Source organism: Lepisosteus oculatus, chromosome 23, assembly GCF_040954835.1.
Source record: "Lepisosteus oculatus isolate fLepOcu1 chromosome 23, fLepOcu1.hap2, whole genome shotgun sequence".
Lineage (NCBI taxonomy): Eukaryota > Metazoa > Chordata > Actinopteri > Semionotiformes > Lepisosteidae > Lepisosteus > Lepisosteus oculatus.
The window spans coordinates 4,908,388-4,924,725 of NC_090718.1; the positions used below are offsets into that span (position 1 = coordinate 4,908,388).

At 55.3% G+C, this 16,338-nt stretch overlaps 1 protein-coding gene across 1 annotated transcript in view; it reads right to left on the reverse strand.

Annotated features, from left to right (window-relative positions):
• The window catches only part of sorl1 (sortilin-related receptor, L(DLR class) A repeats containing), a 56,988-nt gene extending 45,009 nt beyond the window's left edge, over positions 1–11,979 (reverse strand). Inside the window, exons 1-2 of the mRNA XM_069182369.1 lie at positions 11,843–11,979; positions 10,711–11,111 (exon numbers count right to left, since the gene is read on the reverse strand). Of these exons, the coding sequence (XP_069038470.1) occupies positions 10,711–10,974 (264 nt within the window). The 5' untranslated portion in view covers positions 10,975–11,111; positions 11,843–11,979. The remainder of the gene's footprint in view (positions 1–10,710; positions 11,112–11,842) is intronic.
• Between the last annotated feature and the right edge of the window lie 4,359 nt (positions 11,980–16,338).

Consider the following 16,338-nt stretch of genomic DNA (forward strand, 5'->3'; position numbering starts at 1 on the left):
CAGTTCTTAAAAACTGGATTCGTGCAAAAAAACAAAAACAACAAGCTTCCCTGTCTCCTGTCAATGTTTCATTGTCAATTTTAATTCCTCAAAATCACTACAGAATGAGAAGCACCTTCACAACCAGAAGGGAACGCATTTCAGAAAACCAGCATCCCTGAGCTTGTTTCACACCCAAAAAAGGATGGATCGAAAATATTATTTTCACAAGGACAGACCCTTTAAGGATGTGTTTTAGTGTTGCTTCGTGCCGGATTAACTCTGTCCCAAGGCTGCTGTGCCTAAACCCCTAGAACTATGGTACGTACAGTGTACCTAATGCCATAGCGGATTAGGTGGATGCTGCACACTGGTGGTGGTGGAGGGGATCCCCATTACCTGTAAAGTGCTTTGAGTGGAGTGTCCAGAAAAGCGCTATATAAGTGAAAGCAATTATTATTATTATTATTATTATTATTATAGTACCTCCTCACGGCTCTGGGGTAAAGACACCAGTATGGGGCACCGTCTGCATGGAGTTTGCATGTTCTCCATCCTGTGTTTCCTCCCATGGGCCAGAAACCTGCTGTCTATGGTAACTTGCGCCGACTAAGCACTTACCGACAAAGGACAGGTGGGTAAGAACCTCATGGCACATCTTTCGCGTTAAAAAAACATCCCAAAGCAGTTCCTTAAATAAATAGCTGGCACGGGGAGTCTATTCGGTGCCTCCAGCTCCTAGACCCCCCGAGAAATGAGCCAGATCAGAGAAAATGTGCGTCATGCCTTCAGCAGCCTTCTCTGGATCCCTCCTTACATCTAATGTGTGCCTTGGCAGAGGCCTTATGATTTTTGAAAACCTGCCCGTCCTCACTGGACGACGGATCTCGGCAGGAGCTGACGACGCACAAACGAGCGAGACCGCCTGCCTCCGGCGTCAAAGCCGCAGCAGGTAGACGAAAAGGTGGCCTGCCCTTGAGCGGGGCGAGGGGCTGCACCGCGCCATTGGGGCTCCAGCCGCGCAGAGGAATAAAGGCGCACTAAGAAACGGGCTGCGTGTTTCAAAATCCTGAAGGACAGAAGCCAAGAAGCTCTGCAGCTCACACTCTCAGACCTCTTTACTGGAACAAATTGTAAAAAGGAAAGAAGACACAGCACTCTTCTCTTCAGCGGCCTGTGTGGGCTATTAATATTAAAGGCATGCTTTCTTCAACAGACCTTTAAAACTAAACATGTGACAGAGCTGCAATGACGCAGCTAAATAAGGAGAGTGCCAGCATGGTGCTTAATAAGACCTTAATGCATAAAAAAAGAATGGAAAGGAAGAAAATGAACACAAGCTCGCTTCTGCACAGCTTCAAGCTCCAGAGGCTCAGTAAGGAACCGACAGGCTGGGGGATAGCAGCACTCGTGAACAGAGGGGACAAAAAGGGAACAGCCACTGAGCCACAAGCCTCTGAGGATCTGATTAAAGCAGCAGTGTCCCGCCACAGCCATAAGGCTGTGCAGGCTGCTAATGCCCACACTGCGGCGCTCAGCAATCCGGAAGACAACACATGGGCCGCACGCAGACTGACAAGCAGGGCCGCCACGCCAAGAAGAACCGCGACTTCACCCCCTCGCTGGATCTGGTTGAACTGAGTCCCTTAAACAGGCTCTGAACAGCGCAGCCCCCCCGTCTCCCAAGGCCCGTGCGCAGCTCCAGAGGAAACGAAGGCAGGTCAAGCAGCGGAGAGCCGGGATGAGACAGGACAGAGACGTGGGACCGCTCGAACGTGGCTGTGGAGACAGCGAGACAGCACGACAGTCTGTCCGCTTCCGGAGCTAATCCAAACAGATCAACAGGCCTAAATATCATTTTAATTTTAATATCATCACTCCTTCTACCTACGTTCCCACCTTCAGTTGCGTTTTCTACGTTTTGAAATAACTCAGATCTTTGGAAGGCTGTGGAGTTAAATGGCCGGGAACTCAGCCAGGCTCCTGTTCCTGTTTCTAAACGACCACCGTGACCGCAGATTCTGACCTGCGATGCCGTATTCGGCACCGGAGCACGTCCTTGGTGTGGGAGCCTGCACTGACTTAATCAAGCAACAGAGTCATTCAACAGCAGAACAGCCCAGATCTCCCACAGCCCCGTCAGAGGGGCAGAGAAGCACAATATAAACGAATAAAACCCTTTCTACCAGTGAGGCTGCAGCTGTTAGCACGCATTCCTGTCCCTGTCCACACTCTTAGTTTCAGGACGAAGACGGTGCCCCTGTCCAAGTCCCTGCTCCCTCTGCTGAGTGGGACTACTTATATTATAAGTTATAAATCCAAAAACCCTGCCGTGAAACTCCCTTAAAAGAGAGCCTGAAAAACAGCACATTTGCCGTTTTCATAAAAATACTGGATGAAAATTATCTTCCGCGTGCATGTGTGTGGTGCTGGTGTAATTTTTGGACGATGTCCCAGTGCTGTGACCCTGAATGGCACTACTGTTCCAGTTTCAGCTTTAAATTAATACACCTGCATGCCCTGTCAAATGAGCCAGTTTCCTCCTTCCAATAACAACAATCCATTTCCCTCTTCACACCACAATAGTCTCTCTCTAGCCTCCGTACCTACAAATGACCATCACCGGCACTCCTGTGACCACCTGCTCATGATCTGCTCACCATATAGATTCTCTGCACTGGATAGTCAGGTCTGTCCTATCCCAGGCCTGTGCGTTGGTCACAGCGACAGACATCACTGCACTCCTGTGACCACCAGCTCATCTATCCTCATCGACTCTCTGCACTGTCTAGTCAGGTCTGTCCTACCGCAGGCCTGTGCGCTGGTCACGCTATGCTGCACTTCACTGCGTGACCGCCCTCACTCGATTTATCGTGCCCTGTGATCAAGTGTAATAATTAACATGCTATTACACCACACTCAGCCAGTATTGTCTGTCATGCTTTTAAGATAAAATATTCTCAACATAGAGGACGCGCAAAGTCACTGATATCATTAAAGACTCGCCATGTGATTTATGTTAGAATAGATGTTCCTTATGGCGTGAATTATAACACGCCGAGCTCTGCATCTCTCGGGCTTCAGCTGACACCAAAGTGGAAGCAGTGCAGGGGTTTCGAGCCCACTGCTTCCTGGCAGGAGGGCTGACCGCATCTGACGAGACAGAAACCATTTAGCGCCAAGTCAGTCGGACTCCAGTCGCCCCCGAAAGCCTCTGGGTTTCTCATGTCACGCCTCTCTCGCCTCATCTCCGACACGCTGCGTGACGAAGGCCACGCGTGTCCGTGACGCCCCGCTCGGCAGATTTTGAACCGACTGAAAAATGAACAGAATCGCGTGGCAAGGCCTAGAACGGGACTGCAGGGCCTGCCTCACCATCTGGGCGTTAATCTCACAGCACCACCCTGTCACGTCACAGCCCGATCGTCTCTCCCCTGGAACAGGGGAGGAACGCGCCCAACGCCACAGGTCCTGCCCGTCCTTGCTGGGTCTCTAGTGACCCCTCAGACAGCTCAATCTATTCTCGGACTGAGAAGCTACTGACTCTTCAACAAAGCGTACCGATAAGACAGAAAAACAGGTAACATTTGGCTACCTTTAGGCAAAAGGATTCAAAGTAACTCAAGGGGTCTGAAATGTCAGGTGCTGGGACGTCCAGAGCCTGCAGCTGATAAGCCCTGGACTGCGGCGCGTCATTGCGCAAAGCGAGATAAAAATAATTTCCCTGAGAGACGACAGCCCTTCAGCTGTGACATGCGGCCTGCACTCGTCTCTCCTCCCGCCCACAGGGAGCGGGCCAGCTACAGGTCCGAGCACGTCTGGGCCGCTGCCAGGCTAGGCGAGCAGTAACAGGCCGCAGGCCCGGCTGACCGCACGCCGACGACCCCGGAGGGGCTCGGAGGGGCCGCCCAGCAATCTCATGGCCAGGCCTCCCGCCCGTCCGTCCAGGGCAGAGCAGAGGTCACGGGTTCGAATCCGCAGCGCGGGCGGAGGGGTCTTTCCTCCCAAGGTCACACGAGCCCGGGCTCCCCAACTGGGAACACAAGTTGAATCCAGTAAGCAGCTGACACCCTAGTCCTTTTCCCCACCTGGCTCCTTCTTCACTCTCTCTCACACACACACACACTTTGTCTCACAGGATAAAAGGCAGCACCACCAGGCAGGCCCAGCGCCGTGCCATCTTTAACCCGTTCCCATAGCAACCAAGGCCCGTAGGTGTCAAGTGAAGCCGCAGACAGGAGATATGGCACTGCATACCTGCCGCGCTCTCCACAGCGGACACCCGATGAGGAACGCAGGGCAGACACCCGGCCCTCGCTCTCCGCAGTCTGGACACGAAATAAGGAGCAGAGGCCCTGGCTCCAGGTGCAGTGTGAGCGACACGGGCCTGGCCCAGAGGGCCCGCTGAGTTAACAGCACAAATACCTGGGAGCCCTCTCGGGACTCGCTCCCCCTGGACCGGGGAACAACACACAGACACTGCCCCACCCAGGCAGGCAGCAGGTTCACAGCCTCCACACTCTCGCGCGCGCGCGCGCACACACACACACACACACACACACACCTGAGGCACAAAACAGGAGCCGGCACACAAGGCCCGTGGGGTCACCAGGAATCCACATCAGCGTCCCTGAGCTCCAAGGTAACCCACAGACTGTGGGGGGAGGCAGGGAGCTTTCAGGGGCAGCAAAACAAAACTGCCGGACCTCCTAAAGGGGGTCTCGGCACCGGGATTCCCACATACTGAGAGTTTCAGATGCAGGAGAGAGTTCTTTTGAGTTACAACTCGCCATGGCTCAACACAGCTAGAACCCCTCGTCTCTGAATTACTCCTGTGACGCCAAGCGCCTCTCCCCCCACCCCCCCTTTCTGACCTGTTGCGCAATCTAGGTTTAAACACAGAGGGTTTGTGTTATGCCGATTAATCTTTCCACTTCCTTGTTCTCGCTTGTTTGTCAGTCTGCTCGCTGCAGCCCCAGAAGGCCAGCTGGCGTGAGTCAGGGCGCTTGACTGGAAGGGACGTGAGCCTCGGGGCTCCCAGAGCTCTCGCCCGCTCCCACTTCCTCTTACGGGCACGCGCGCTCGTCACCCAGCGATTCCCAGAAGGCGGGTCACGTGACACGGGCGGAGGCCTCCATCACCCCCCGCGCAGGCTGCCACCCGGGCTTCCTGCGCCCCGCGAGCTCTCACAGACAGCCGAGCTCAGGGCGTTTCCCCCAAGACCCGCGCGGGGGACGACTGAGGACACCTGCCCAGCAGAGCACCCACACTCCTGCCCAAGGGGGCTTCGGCGTCAGGCCAGCTGGGCTTGCATAAACATGCAGGGCAACATTAGAGGAGAAAGCAGTTTAAAAGAAAGATGTCCTTTATGGGCTTTATTAAACACCTAAACATTAATGGGGCGATCAGGGGTGTTACCCCAGTGCCCTGGCCAAATTTCCTCCTATTCTTTACCCATCATGGCCTCCTAATAATCCCCATCTCTGAACTGGCTTCATCACTCTGCTCTCCTCCCCACTGAGAGCTGGTGTGTGGGGAGAGGACTGGAGCATCATCCAGGTGGGGCTGCACACTGGTGGGGGTGGAGGGGATCCCCATGACCTGTAAAGAGCTCTGAGTGGAGTGTCCAGAAAAGAGCTCTAGAAGTGTAATGAAGTATTATTATTAATCATAATAATAATATCATCACCCTTCTCAGGAGCCCCTTATCAATTCAATTCCCTTATCACCATGTGTGACTTATCAATTGATCTGTGTTCTTGAACCAGGGATTTTGCAATCCGTTTCAACAAAGCACTCGCAGGTCTAGTTCAGTGTGTTCGGCCCTGTATTCAAGTGCTGTGGGAGAGGGTCTTTGTGAAAGAGCCCCTGAACAATCCCAGGAGCCCACAGCCTCACGACGAGCCGCCCTGTCTGGGTCTAAAGCACTGACGTCTTTAAAACGGTCTTTTTCGCCTTTTTACGTTCAGTTGTAACCCTGGTGGTACAGTTCCAGTGTCCCCTGGGCGGGCAGGGCAGTAACTCCTGTTCCCCAGGCGCTGGAGAGCAGGAACCAGCGAGCTCGGGGAAGGCAGAAGGCCAACACCACGCACAGGTGGCCGAGACACTCGTGACTCAGTCACGCCTGGGGGCCATAACTCTCTTGGCAGCTACCTGCAGGCTGGTACCAGTCCCGATAAAAGAACGACAACGAGTCTCTCCCAGGCCGCAGAGCAGCGATCCCAGCAGCAGCCGGCCCATTTTAGAATAAAGGCCTTTGTACTGAAAAGGCTCCCTCTTGCTTCCCAGAAACTAACACCCCAGTGGGAACACAAGAATGCCTTCTTGGAAGACAGAACAAGGGAGCCACCGGTAAAATCACTAGGATCCATCAGCCACCCCATTCATTTTTTTTTTATCTGAGACACAAAAGCCAACCTCTTCCACAGTGACAGCAGCCAAACACTGGTCCTCTGTTTTTTCCCCTTCTTCCTTATCCAACAACCCGAGACTGTCGTGGAGTAGCAGCAGTGACCCTTTCTGCCGCAGCAGTTACTGAGCGACTGAGGGAGGACAGACTCCACCTCAAGCACAGAGACCAGAGCTGGAGAAGCAACAGAGAATTACGTACAACAGCTGCGGAGATCAATAATCATAATATTATTATTATTATTATTATTATTATTATTATTATTAACGTCACTTTATTAACCCTATACAAGCTCTCGTATTAGGAATTTGTCTCTTCGCAGACCCCAGCTTGCTCTCCATGAGACACACAGACAGGGAGAGAAGCTGGGGGTCAGAGCGCAGGGGCAGCCATTGTACAGCGCCCCTGGAGCAGTTGGGGTTAAGGGCCTTGCTCAGGGGCCCAACGGAGTAGGATTCCTCTGCCGGCCGCGGGATTTGAACCGGCAACCTTCCGGCCACAGGCGCAGATCCTGAGCCACAGAGCCCCCGCTTTTAATCTGGGAAGTGAATCAGGCTGCAGGACAAGACGGAAAAGAAACCGAAAGCAAATTCTAGAGCCCTTCGGCCTAGATCTCTTCGACACACCAGAACGCATCACTTGGGAGATGAGACGCACAACATAAGCAGGTTTTACCGGCACTGCAAGCGATCGTTCTAAAATAAAGGCTGCGTTCGCTCTCTCATTAACTCAGTGCACTGACTCTCAGCCCGGCACACACGTGAGACTGAGAAGTCTCGCCCAAGAGGTAGCCTGAACAAAGGGTTTTCTCTGCGACGGCCTTCGTATCTAGGCCACGGTCACGTGAGAGCAGACTCTGGGCCGCCACTCGCTTCCTCCTGAACAGTGCTTCCCACCCGTCTGCACAACAGATCACCATAGGGAGACAAACAAGATCCCGGAATTTCAAGCAGGCGGACAGCTGCCGCCTGACTCCAGAGCCGTCTATCGCCGGACCGGGCACCGTTCCGCACAGGCAACGCAGAGCAGGGATAGAAAAGCCTGGGCACTGTGGGAGATCTGTCACCTACTGCCATTCCCTCACAGGCACGGGCAGACGCAGAAGCCCTCTCTCGAGACCACCCCGCCCTGCCTCTCAAGCTCTTTACAGGTCATGGGGATCCCCTCCACCCCCACCAGTGTGCAGCCCCACCTGGATGATGCTCCAGTCCTCTCCCCACACACCAGCTCTCAGTGGGGAGGAGAGCAGAGTGATGAAGCCAGTTCAGAGATGGGGATTATTAGGAGGCCATGACTGGGAAAGGTCAGGTGGAAATTTGGCCAGGACACCGGGGTAACACCCCTGCTCTTTTCGAAAAACGCCCTTCGATTTTTAATGACCACTGAGAGTCAGGACCTCAGTTTCACATCTCATTAAAAGGACTGTACCTTTTTACAGTATAGTGTCCCCGTCACTATACTGGGGCATTAGAACCCACACAGACCGCAGGGTGAGCGCCCCCTACTGGCCCCACTAACACCTCTTCCAGCAGCAGCCTCAGCTTTCCCAGGAGTCTCCCATCCAGGTACTGGCCAGACTCACACTGCTGAGCTCCAGTGGGGCTGCCAGCTGGGGGCTGCAGGGTGACATAGCTACTGGCGCTGCTTCGTGAGCGGCTCCGGTCCCTCCCCGTGTGCGCACGCATCTTCTCTTCTGCAGGCGCTGTCTGGAACACTTCCCGCCCCGCGCTCGCGCGCGAGAACCTGCGTACTTTCACGCCGGCTCCGTCGCTCGTCAGGGCTCAAGCTGGCCAAGCAGGGAGGATGCCAAAGAGCAGAGCAACGCCAAGCGTGGTGCTGTCGCCACCCTTCTGACACCCCGGCATCGACCGCACAGAAAGGTCTGCAAATCCCTATTCTCCTCCTACCACCCTACCGAGATCCCCCAGCGCTCCACCGCAGCACCCTAAACAAACACATCCGAGGAGAGGCGCGCGATACCTGCCTTGCAGTTCACCAAATCACAGCTCGGTTGGAATCGGACAGGGGCAAGAGGCTGGCGGGCGACACGGTGCCCCCAGACTCCTTTTCAAGACACCTGGCGGAAAAGGGAAACGGGAAAGGAAGCCGGGTTCTGGAAAATCCAGGACGTCTTCAAACCTACCCACACAAATCATCAAGAAGAGAGAGGACAGCTGCTTCTGGGAGACAGCTGTGCGGTGTTTTGCCTTCCCAGAAGGCCCCACAGGTGCGGAGAGGAATCCCGGCACACAATGCTATTTACCAGCGCACTCTGACTGGGGCAGATACGGCTCGTTCTTCTGGCTCAACAGTTCCCCTGCTCAGAGCACGGCCCACTCATCCTGAAGAGGCGAAGACCTTCTGCTGTTGGGCCTCCCTGTCCTGGTTCTTCCAGCTCGGGTCTCGGCTGCTGAACTGAACCCAGACTTGGACTGGACAAATCCTTTCAGCTGCTCTCTCCTCCTAAAAAGACGTCAATCCCAAGTCTCTCCGACGTCCGTTTGCACCTTAATGTAGACCCAAGCCCGATACGTCGTGGATGACTGCTTAGTAAATTATTCATTAGATTCTGGATTTGCGTTTTCATTTTCAAGAACAGAGCAAGGGGGGGCAGGGGTAGGGACTGACACAGGGACTGGGGTAGGGACTGGCACAGGCGCAGGGACCCCTGTCCTAGTGAACTGGGAAGGTGACATGCGCGTCCCCGCTGCGAGCCTGTGGGATCCCACCAGGACACTGCTGCCGAGAGGGGATCGTCACCGCACAGAAGACAGGACAGGACAGAGCCCGAGACTCCCGGCAGCGCTCCGTCCCGCAGGCCGCATCTCCCAGGCAGCGCAACAGACCCGTGAAAACGCCTGGTCCCAGCAGTCCCAGTTAAAACCGGGGGTTAAGGGTAACAGCGCTGCCCCAGTGTTGTGAAGGAGACCTCCAGGAGCACAAAGGCGGGCGCTGAGCGCTGACCGGGCGCGAAACACTTTTGTGTTTTTAAAACTGCAGCCAGGCCCAGCAGCCGTCCCCCGGGATCCGAAGGACACTGCTCACACCTGAAACCACGCCGCACACACGCCCGCATCTCACTGTACCCCAGCCACCCACCCCGGCAGTGGGGGAAATGGGAGCCCGAGGTAGCGGGGCGCAGTGGACGACGGCTACTGTCCGATGGTGTCACCCAGGGGGGTCTGGGGGGGGAGACAGTAGTTTGTGCGCCTCGGTCCTGAGCCTCCCAGCCTCCCCTGAACAACACCGGCGGGGACCGTGTTTGCGCCATCGACTTCTTCTCCTTCATGTCGGCCTTGTCTAGCTGCCAAGACTGCGTCAGCCCCTCAGTAAATCACCGCTGTCCGGGAGACCGCACGGACACCGCCGCCGCGGCGGGCGGCGACCCCCGGCCCTGCTGCAGGAGAGCGCAGGGCCGGGGTACGGGGCGAGGGCCGTCCCGCTACAGGCGTCTCCCCTCGCACCTGTTCACGGGGGACGGGCGCCGCGGCCGTGCCGGGCTCGCAGGCGACAGGGGAACCTGACCGTCCGAAAAGCTTCTAGATCCGCCTGTTGCGGGACTGGGAGGGGGGCGGCGGCGGTGGCGGGGCCGGCAGTCCTGCACTGCAATCGCCTCGACCCACACGCACCCCCGTCAGGGTCTCAAGAAACACAACACACACACACACAAACCCACCACACCCCCAAAACAAACCACGAACACAGGTCCCTCCCCGAAGGACTCCTGCGCACACAACCAGGAAAACAACCACCCGGCACCGCGCCGGACAGCTCTGAGGCGAGACCGCACGGTTCACAAAACACCAACCAGATGTTCACGGCGCTACAGCCGCTTCTCCTCCCGAGATCATCCTCATTGTTCACTGCAGCAACAACAACAACAACAACAACAACATCAAAAAACGGCGACAACCGTGTAGGAGCTTTGTATTCATGCCCAGAAACAACCAGGGAAAACGCGAATCCGCTTAGCTAGCGAGGGCACCCTGACAACTCCCACAACACCTGAACTTGTTGATCCGAGAGCTAGATCGCCCGCCTCGTCTCTCGGCAGCGAAGGAAAACAACAACTTCACAGCGCAGAGAGGAGTGCGGGTCTTTTTGTGTTTTTAATCGGTAAAGCGCTGCGCTGCGTCAGTCAGGCAGGCAGGCAGGCAGGCGAAGCTCTCGCCGACTCGGGACGCCCGTGTCGGCTCAAACGTGCCGAACTGGGGATGAGGACAAGCAGCGCAACGCCCTCGCAACTCCTTTTAGCACCGACCCCGGCCCGGACAGAGCAGCGGCGGCGCCCGGAGCCCCGCCGGGCGGACGCGCGGTCTCACCTCTCCGTGCACCTTCAGGAGCGGCGCCCCGGCTGCGCTCCGCCGGCTGCGGTGCGGCTGCCCTGCGGAGCCCGCTCCCCCCGCGCTCCCTCCCGGCGCAGGCGGGCTGGGCGGCTCGGCGCGCACCCGGCGGACGCCCCGGTCCTGCGGTCGCACGAAGCGCTCGTCCCGGTGAAGCCGGAGCGTGGCGGGAAGCGCGGAGGAGACGGCGGAGACGGCGAAGAAGACAAGCAGCAGCATCCTCGCAGCCTGCCGCGTCGCCATGTTGGTCTGTACTCTCCGCTGGGGTTCCCGAGCGGTGCTGAAGGGCGCCCCCGGGTGGCCGCGGGGGGGCACTGCGCCCAGGCTCCTTGCGCACACCGGAACAAGTGCGAGCGAGTGGCTCCTGCCAAGCTGCACCTCTTGAAGACACGGGGAAGGGTTTAGAAAAATGGGAAGACGAGTTAACAATAACACGCAACAACCCAGGTGGTGCCGGCCTGTTTTTCACAGACAGCGGACCGTTACGTTGGTCCTTTCTCCCCCCAGCGCCCCCCTGTAGTGTCCGGGAAGAGAAATTCTCTCCAGCTCGGGGGGAAAAATCCCGTATTTGTTCAAAACTGCAAGCTATGAAAAAGTCTGCTTCCTTAGATCAAATAAAACCCACAGGCCGCGGTGCCGCAGTTTTAAAAAAACGGGTTATTATGAGAATATAAATCAGTGAGTGAACCAGGTCGAGCGCGAAACGCTCAGACCTAATGAATAATTAAGTAAAAGGTAAGAATTCATTAAAAGTGACAAATAGGCCACTTTTAAAAGCCATCGTGTAGATACGCCATTTGTCATTTGGAATAATTCACAGAAAGGCTGCCTGCGCCCGTCCTAGCTATTATGGTAGTTTATTTTGCTCAGTTTATTCATTTGTTTCCTCTATTATCGAAACTTAATGGGTCTTTTTAGTCTATCGCCGCTGAAACGCCAAGGCAAATAATAAAACGGTGAATGAATTCGCTCAAGCGTGTGGTTTATCTGTACTCGGATGCTCTCTCGCTCGCTCTCCCTCCCTGCTCGGCACCGCCTGGGGCGACGCCAACATCGGGCCCCCAGAAGGCGTCGGCAGGGGGTGCCGAAACCGGGCGAAGGCGCTGTTTACCGCTCTGTAAGATCCTGCTTTCGGATATCCTCGTCGGGGATCGCCTCTGGCCCTCCCGCCGGGGGAGCGGGCGGGGGTGTTGTGGGCCCTGGGCTTGCCTTAATCCCCAGGCGCTGGGGGAGTCGGTGTTTGTAGGGGAGCGGGACAACATCGCGGGGTTCCTGCCTCGGGGTCCCCCTTTAATTCAGCTGACGACGTCACCCCTCACACCCCTGTTTAATTAGGAAAACGCAGAAGGTCAAGCCCCCTGGCACAATGACCATCTGCGATCCATGAGCGTAGGTGGTGTCTTTCTGGCCCAAGTGTACATTATCAGGCTTGGAGAGATGACTTGTCTGAATGTAAGGTTACAATAGTCTGCTAGACTCCACCTACTTCTCTCACATCATTGAAAATCACCATTACAACCCCAGACATCTTTTCTCCACCATCAACAGACTGCTCAAGCCAAACTGCCCCACCACATTGCCTGCCTCATCGCAACTTTGCAACACATTCTTAGATTTCTTTAGTTCCAAGATCGACAACATCCGGCATCACATTCTCTCCACTGCGGATATAATTTCCACACCTCCTCCCTCCTCATCCAGCTTCTCTCTTCTTGACTCAGCATCCCTCAATAAACTAGTTACACGCATGAAACCCACCACATCTATTTTAGATCCCTTTCCCACCACTTTATTCCAGTCCTGTTTCTCTTTTCTCTGTCCCATTGTCCTCAATATTATACATGAATCCTTGAGCACTGGCGTTGTACCAACAGTCCTCAGAACTGCTGTCCCATGCCAAAAAAGCCTAACATGGCTCTCGACAATCTTAACAATTTTCGCCCCATCTCCAACTTACCCCTTCTTGCAAAAATTCCAGAACGTGCTGTCACACTTCAGTTACATAACCACCTCACGACAAACAGCCTTTTCGAACCCCTCCAATCTGGCTTCTGTCAGCTTCACAGCACAGAAACTGATTCGATTTTTAATTCCCAATTTTTCGGTGCGCACAGCGAATTTCCAGGGTCATCTGGCCCTCCACAGTTTGAGAGCCACTGTCTTAAACAAACCCAGAGGGAGGCAAAGCCAACCTGAGAAAAGAGAACTCCGCCTCGGTGATCTCTAGGAGCAGCGCTATGGCACTCTGTGACATGCCTCTGAGGAGAAAACAATGCAGAGTCACAATGTGAAAAGGCTTTTGGCAGAGGGGCCGTCATTTTTGGCAGCAGGTTGATGCATGGCACTATCCCTCAGGGGTGGAGGGGTGCTCAAGCTTGCGGGTTCAAATCCCAACGCAGGGCACTGCCGATATACCCTCGCGCGAGGTCCTTCACCCGTGCTGATGCACTGATGCCCCGATGTAAAACTGAATGTCAAATTTCAGCCAGAAAAACGACTAATGCCAACCCTTCATGGTCTGTGAGGCATCCTTTATTTCCAAAAGAAAACAAGACTTGGCAAACGCCTCTTTTACAGCCCGGAGGAACTAGAGGTCGTGGACTGCGGCTGCTTTCGCTGGAGGGTTTGAACTCGGGCCCGAGCGCACACGCCAACGTCAAGCACCCACCCGTTGCCCGAATTGTCCCCGAAGCTCTCCTCCGCCCTTTCACGGCGCTTGGAAAAAGAAGCCTGCTTTAAAAACACGAAGGCAAGGGTCACCCTACCGTCTCATACCCGGAAGTCATTTATGCCAGCCCGGCACAGGCTCCACACACAGGGGGACGAGCTCTACCCAGGCTTTTGAGACATTCTTTAAAAAACGAGATTGAGATGCTAAAACCAAGCGCCCTGTCACCGACTGCTGCCTGCCCCCCCTCCTGACTGGCTGGCTGGCTGGCTGTACGGTTTTGCTGCAGAGAGGAGCTGAAAAGCTTATCGCATGTGCTCACGGGACAGGGAGGAAAATCGCAACAAATCCGAGAAAAGCTCAATCACATTGCACGGCCTCCCCTCGCTGCCCCCCCACCCCCTACGCTAATGAAGACGCGCCGCGCTGCTCTGCGGCCATCTCCTCCAGGGCTGACGAAGGGGAAAACGACAGCGCGGGTGCAGTTAATCACACCCAAGCAAAATCGATAAGCCCCCCCGCGAGAAACCACGAGGGCGGGGCAAGTCGACTCGCGGCCGAGATGAGGAAGTAGCCGAGCTGGGAACTGAAAACGAGTGACCTCGCGCTGACGGTTCAATTTTCTACTCCCCCAGGTCGGGTAATAAAAGGTGTAAAGGACAGGAGCTGGATCGGGCTTCATCACTCTGCTCTCCTCCCCACTGAGAGCTGGTGTGTGGGGAGAGGACTGGAGCATCATCCAGGTGGGGCTGCACACTGGTGGGGGTGGAGGGGATCCCCATGACCTGTAAAGAGCTCTGAGTGGAGTGTCCAGGAAACAGCCATATAAGTGTAGAGTTATTCATTTTTATAACACTTGTGAATTAGAGGCTTTTGAGGCTGCGAGGCTTGGCTTCACTCACTTGGGTGAGGGCCAGGCTCTGGCTAGAGGAAGAATAGGAGGAGGAGGAGGAGTGAACCCAGGAGCAGCTGCAGAGGAGGAGGAGGAGGAGGGAAGCCAAAGACCGCAGCGAAGAGTGGAGCTTTTGGGGGATGACATCAGGACAGCCACGGCGCGAGCGACTCAGTCCGCGTCGTCCGTCCACATGGGGGCGAGAGACGGCCAGCGCAGAAAGCCCAGGCAGGAACGCGGCTCCTGCGGATTTCAATCCCAGCGGCCACCTTGCCGTCCAGGGCGAGGGCAGAAAACACACAGGCGTCGCTTCTTCAGCTCACGCTGCGTCGGCTTTGGTGCGAAAGGTTCGGCTGCTCTGGCCGACGCAGAAGGGGGGTCTGGGATTAAAGATAGTCGCCCCCCCCCCCAACCCACCCGGTTTCCCAGAAGCCCCAGTGGTTCGCGCCAAGAGCGGCTCGAAAAGGCCTCCTCATCTGGAACGCATCACAGTACAGCAGCTCGGACTCCTCTCCCCTCCCCCGCACCCCTCTTCTCCGGACACATCCCACCGGCCCCATATCCAAGAACTCCCATCTCCGACATAAACAAGAAACATCTGCGCGGCTGAACACGCGCCTGGCCTCTCTCTCTCTCTGCAGAGAGAGCTCAGCGCTCTGATCCAAGAAGGCACACTGGCTGTGACCCCCTCGACTCCTACTGCAGGACTGGAAAACACGGACAGATCCGGGAAAGGCCTTGTTGCTCTTAATAGCAGCATAGCTGATCGATGATTAGAGAGAGGGTCGACAGGATTCAAAGTAGTTTCTGAGATTTTCTCCCTCCACAGGGGCACCTGGACCCCTGTTTGGAAGCCTTATTAAGGGCCAGTGTGGGCTAGTGGCCAGGGATCTGGACTCCAAACCCAAGGGGCTGCGGGTTCAAGTCCCCTATACAGATGTTACCATCCAATGGGCTCAGCACTATAGTCACCCTGTTATGGGCAAAAATCTTATTCATTAGCAGCGTGATCCGTCCTTTGAATGAGACGTAAAACCGAGGTCCTGACTCTCTGTGGTCATTAAAAATCCCAGGCCGTTTCTTGAAAAGAGTAGGGGTGTTATCCCGGTGTCCTGGCCAAATTTCCCATTGGCCCTTACCAATCATGGCCTCGTAATAATCCCCATCTCTGAACTGGCTTCGTCACTCTGCTCTCCTCCCCACTGAGAGCTGGTGTGTGGTGAGTGTTCTGGCGCACTATGGCTGCCATCGCATCATCCAGGTGGGGCTGCACACTGGTGGGGGTGGAGGGGAGTCCCCAATACCTGAAAAGCGCTTTGAGTGGAGTGTCCAGAAAAGAGCTATATAAGTGTAAGCAATTATTATTATTATTGTAATAGTGCGGAATATACTGGCTAAAATATGGCATTTAAAACATGGAATAGCACAGCGGCACTCTGTTAAATCAGCTCTACACACAAGCCACAGACAATCATCCTCTTGCAAGTGGAAAGAGACTTTCCCCCTCGAATGACACATCCTTGTTTTCTCCGTCGTACCAGAGGACCAACTATCGCACCAACTCGGAGAAGGGCTGCTTTTCTCCCAAGCCATTTCAGAGATAATTAAATGGCCTAATTAGCAAGCTGCTGCCAGGGGACTTTTGCTGCTTCTCGGTAAAAATCTAGTGCAGCAGGGCGCATGCAACAGCACAGTACAGAAAAGCACCAAAAACACCAGATCCGGAAAACAGAGCCGATTTATTATTGTACATTTCTCCAATTGTACTCCAATCACCAGGCTGGAGACAAGCGATTATAGCTGCAGCTACCCGGGACCCAGAGACCAGCTCCCAGCAGTCAGCAGTCTCTACCAGGCCCAGCATGGGCAGCACGAAGACCCGGAGACCGGATCTTCCAGCTCCCAACAGTCAGCAGTCTCCACCGGGCCCAGCATCGGCAGCATGAAGACCCACAGACAGGATCTTCCAGCTCCCAGCAGTCAGCAGTCTCCACCGGGCCCAGCATCGGCAGCATGAAGACCCGGAGACAGGATCTTCCAGCTCCCA